Raw genomic sequence first — 4,394 nt, forward strand, 5'->3', positions numbered from 1 at the left:
TGAACATTAGTTATGGTAGCCTGGGTACTGGATCCTCTGAAAATCACATTATACTTGCCAATGACCTTGTCGTTTATCCATGTTTACCACTGTTTTGACATCCTTTTATTCCGGCTCTAGTCAACTCCGTTATCCATTCTGTGTCCAACAATAGTTTCTCTGCTCTGGTCTTCTTGTGAAGACGATTTTCGATTTTCTGAAAGGTGTTTAAAGATCAAGTTAAGACCTGATGACCTAGTCTAACATTCAGATGCAACTCAGAGTACCATCTGTGAGGCTTCTGCTGTTCGCTCTCTGTTCCTGAATATTTCCAAAGCCTGAAGAAACAACAACCATCTGTTATTGCCTGAAATGTTAGTTGTGCTTGATAAGTAGGCTACTTGACAAAAATCAAATAGCACTACCTTGATGCCCTGCAAATGAGACGTACCAAATTGGTCCCTGACATGCGCATCTATGAAAGCACATCCTCTGTGTCCATCATTGGAAATACATTGGACATAATGGAAGATATAATAAGCCCGGCAATTTCCCAGCAAGTGTATTAGCATTGATAAAGTCCCACTGAAAAATCCCTTTCATGTTGATTGCTGCAAACGTTATCCTCTGGGTCATTTCATAGCAACCTTTGATTGGAATGCTTTCAGGTTGGAGACAGCTGCTTTATTTCACTTTATTCAGCCCCATGAGTACGTCTACAGACAAATCTGTTCTCCTGTTTTTCTCTCTCAGATAATAACTCCGGGGGTTCCCAGCGTCATGTCTCGCCTCAACTGCACTTACGAGCTGACGGCCGGCCGGGACGGCTTCGCATGTCCGTCCCGATGCCACAACCTGACGTCCGCCCTGAACATGAGCTACCCGGAGCTGGAGGACGCGTGTCTGACGGACCAGGAGTACCTGGAGAGGTACCGGGGTGCCCGTCGCTCGCCCATGTTCCTGCCCGTCTGCCTCACCTACCTGGCCATCTTCCTGGTGGGTGCCGTGGGCAACGTGCTCACCTGCACCGTCATCGCCCGCAACAAGGTGATGTGGACGCCCACCAACCTTTACCTGTTCAGCCTGGCCGTGTCCGACCTGCTGGTGCTGCTGCTGGGCATGCCCCTGGAGCTGTACGAGATGTGGCAGAACTACCCCTTCTTGCTGGGCGCGGGCGGCTGCTACTTCAAGACCTTCCTGTTCGAGGTGGTGTGCTTCGCCTCCATCCTCAACGTCACGGCGCTGAGCGTGGAGCGCTACATCGCCGTGGTGCACCCGCTGCGCGCCAAGTACGTGGTCACCCGCCGGCACGCCAAGCGCGTCATCCTGACGGTGTGGGCCGTGTCCATCCTGTGCGCGCTGCCCAACACCAGCCTGCACGGCATCGCCACGCTTCCGAGCCGATCGGTCGGCGGCGGCGGCGGCGGCGGCGGCGTCGGAGCGGGCGTCAACGCCTCGGACTCTGCGTCGGTGGCCGCGGGCGGTGTGCTGGACTCGGCCATCTGCGTGCCGCTCAGCCCCCAGTGGTACAACCTGACCATCCAGGTGACCACGCTGGTGTTCTTCGTGCTGCCCATGGCGACCATCAGCGGGCTCTACCTGCTCATCGGCCTGCACCTGCAGCGCGAGAAGATGCTGCAGGTGTTCGAGGCCAAGTCCAGCTCCTCGGGCCAGGAGAGCTTCTGCAACGTGCGCCGGAAGCAGCAGAAGGCGCGCCACCGGCAGGTGACCAAGATGTTGTGTAAGTATCGTAGACACTCAGATTTTCTTAGAGAGTGAGATTGTTAGGGAGGTACAGAGGGGAGGACAAGCAGCAAAAGACAACGGGCAGGACTTGAACCCGGGTCACTGCGATCAGGACTGAGCCTTATAGGTACTCTCTCTACCCGGTGCACCTCCGTGACGCCCCCTCTGGTTTGTATTGGAGCAGAACTTAGGCAGGGAGGAGTGAAAGTGTCTATGGGGGTTTGAACCACAACTTCTGAGATGTTACGTAAGTATCGCGCATCAAGGGGGAGGAAGCATCGAGCCTCTGGTTTGTGTTGGAGCAGAACTTCAGCAGGGAGGAGTGAAAGTGTTAATGTCGGTCTGAACCATTACAAGATTGAAGCTTATGATAAAGACTGTAATAAGCTGCAGTCTAGGGAGAGCCATTAGCAGATATTGGGAGCACTGTTGCGTTGGGTGTATACAATTAGGCCACACTTTTTTTGTTTTACGGTACATTAATAAGACGTAACAAAACGTATTTTGTATTAGACCATATTAATACATTTATTTGATGATGCCCTGAGGCGCCGAGATGCATAATGGGATTTGAGGACAAAGGGGGCATAGCCTGTATCTCCATAGGAGGTTTGGGTGAAACGTTAGAATAGAGTTAGGTTAGATATCACAGTTTGGCCAAAATATGACTCTGTAATTAGTATAAGTAATAGAGTAGAAGCAGACTTCACAACCTCCAACATTAGGCAATTGCAGACAAGATAACAAATTAATATTAGGCCATTAGGGTATTACATCTTCCTTTACTCAGACACTTGCACGCATACAAACTTTATGTTGCAGTTATGAAGTGTTATGCAATGCAAGCCTGCTCTCTCTCTCTCTCTCTCTCTCTCTCTCTCTCTCTCTCTCTCTCTCTCTCTCTCTCTCTCTCTCTCTGTGTGTGTGTTTGCTATAGTGTGAAATTGATATGTTACCTGAATGATGGAAATGACAGATGAATAGAACCGTTGATAGAATTTTACCCTCCATAATAAGAAAATCGACATTGAAAGTAGACATTGACCTGTAGTTTGGTACACTGACAGTGAACATACACTGTGTGTTCACGTAATGGCTCCTGTAGTTTGCTTTAGTAAACTCCCATCGCTTCACTCCAAAGTTTGAACACCACAACTTGCTCCTGTTGGAAAATGACTGGCAGGACATTTAGGATAGCTCAAAGTGACAGCACCAACAGCATAAGGACAAATGTCCATAGCATCGCTCGGCAAGGAACAGGCTTTAGCCGTCCTGGCGTCTTGCAGTAGTTGAAATATTAACGTTGATTTATGAGATAAGTCACTTGAAGGTAACGAGCCATACCTCATATGATGGTAATAGCAGTAAATGATCCCCAGTGCTATCTCTAATCTGGGTGATTACAACTATAATTATTGAAATCATGTTGCATCTCCCTCGTTACGAATATGGCATTTAAAGTACAGATAGCGCATTGGTCACTATGAACCAGGGTGGAAATGCCCTCAAACCAACAGGGGTGTCTTTGGGCCTTTCTATTTCCAGCTTCACAGCTGTCCTCAGAAAGCTATTGATCTTCTTATTAAAGTTCATGCCTCATTTTATGATGAATAGATTCACTGCAACCTGTAGTGCGATTATGGAAAATGTCGCTCAATTAAAACTCAGTGGGCTTTTGTAGAGTTTCGATTCACAGCAGAAAGCCTGCAAGACCAACTTCAGTTGATTCTCTCTGCCTCTCTCACACTCTCTCTATCTTGCCTCTCGATGTCTGTCTCTCTCCCTTTCTGTCTCCCTCTCACTCTGACATTTTCCTTTTCCCTCTGTTTCTCTCTCTCTCACCCTCCCCGTCTCTCTCTCAATCTCTCTCCCTCTCTGTGTCTCTCTCACCCTCCCCGTCTCTCTCTCACCCTCCCCGTCTCTCTCTCTCTTCTCTCTCTCTCCCCCCCTCACCCTCCATCCCTCCTCCACCTCTCCTCACCCTCCCCCCCCCCCCCGCCCAGTCGTCCTGGTGGTGGTGTTCGGCATCTGCTGGGCGCCGTTCCACACGGACCGGCTCATGTGGAGCTTCATCAGCGACTGGAGCGAGGACCAACTGGAGACCTTCCAGTACGTGCACCTCATCTCCGGCGTGCTCTTCTACCTCAGCTCCGCCGTCAACCCCATCCTCTACAACCTCATGTCCACGCGCTTCCGCGAGATGTTCCGGGAGGTCATGTGCCGCTGGCCCTGCCAGGCGCCGCCGCGCACGCACTCCTTCAGCGCCACCAGGGCCACGCTGCGGAGCACCTTGAGCGACGCCGCCTTCGCCGCCGCCGCCGCCGCGCGGCCGCCCGTCACCAGGGGCCGCCTGGCCGTCGTCGAGGGCAACGCGGACGCAGACGAGAGAGGGGAGAAGGGGAAGGAGGACGAGACCAGCTTTGCGTGCTGAATCGAGGAAAGTGAAATAAGCGGACTGCGTTTGTCCAGCGCTTTTCTAACCAGGGGCCACTCAAAGCTCTTCACAATGTCGGCTATATAACATTCACCCATTCATGCACACATCCACACACCTACGGCGGTGTCAACCATGCAAGGCGACAACCAGCTCGTCAGGAGCAATTAGGGTTAGGTGACCCTCACCACTCAGCTAGGAGGAGCCTGGGATCGAACTAGCAACCTTCCGGCTC

General features: G+C 51.5%; 1 protein-coding gene across 1 annotated transcript; it reads left to right on the forward strand.

The window, feature by feature from the left end:
- The first annotated feature begins 759 nt into the window (after positions 1-759).
- Positions 760-4,156, forward strand: nmur1a (neuromedin U receptor 1a). Its single transcript, XM_056604185.1, has 2 exons — positions 760-1,720; positions 3,729-4,156. Exons 1-2 carry the CDS (start codon positions 760-762, stop codon positions 4,154-4,156), a joined length of 1,389 nt encoding a protein of 462 aa, XP_056460160.1.
- The last annotated feature ends 238 nt before the right edge of the window (positions 4,157-4,394 follow it).

Source organism: Gadus chalcogrammus, chromosome 12, assembly GCF_026213295.1.
Source record: "Gadus chalcogrammus isolate NIFS_2021 chromosome 12, NIFS_Gcha_1.0, whole genome shotgun sequence".
Classification (NCBI taxonomy): domain Eukaryota; kingdom Metazoa; phylum Chordata; class Actinopteri; order Gadiformes; family Gadidae; genus Gadus; species Gadus chalcogrammus.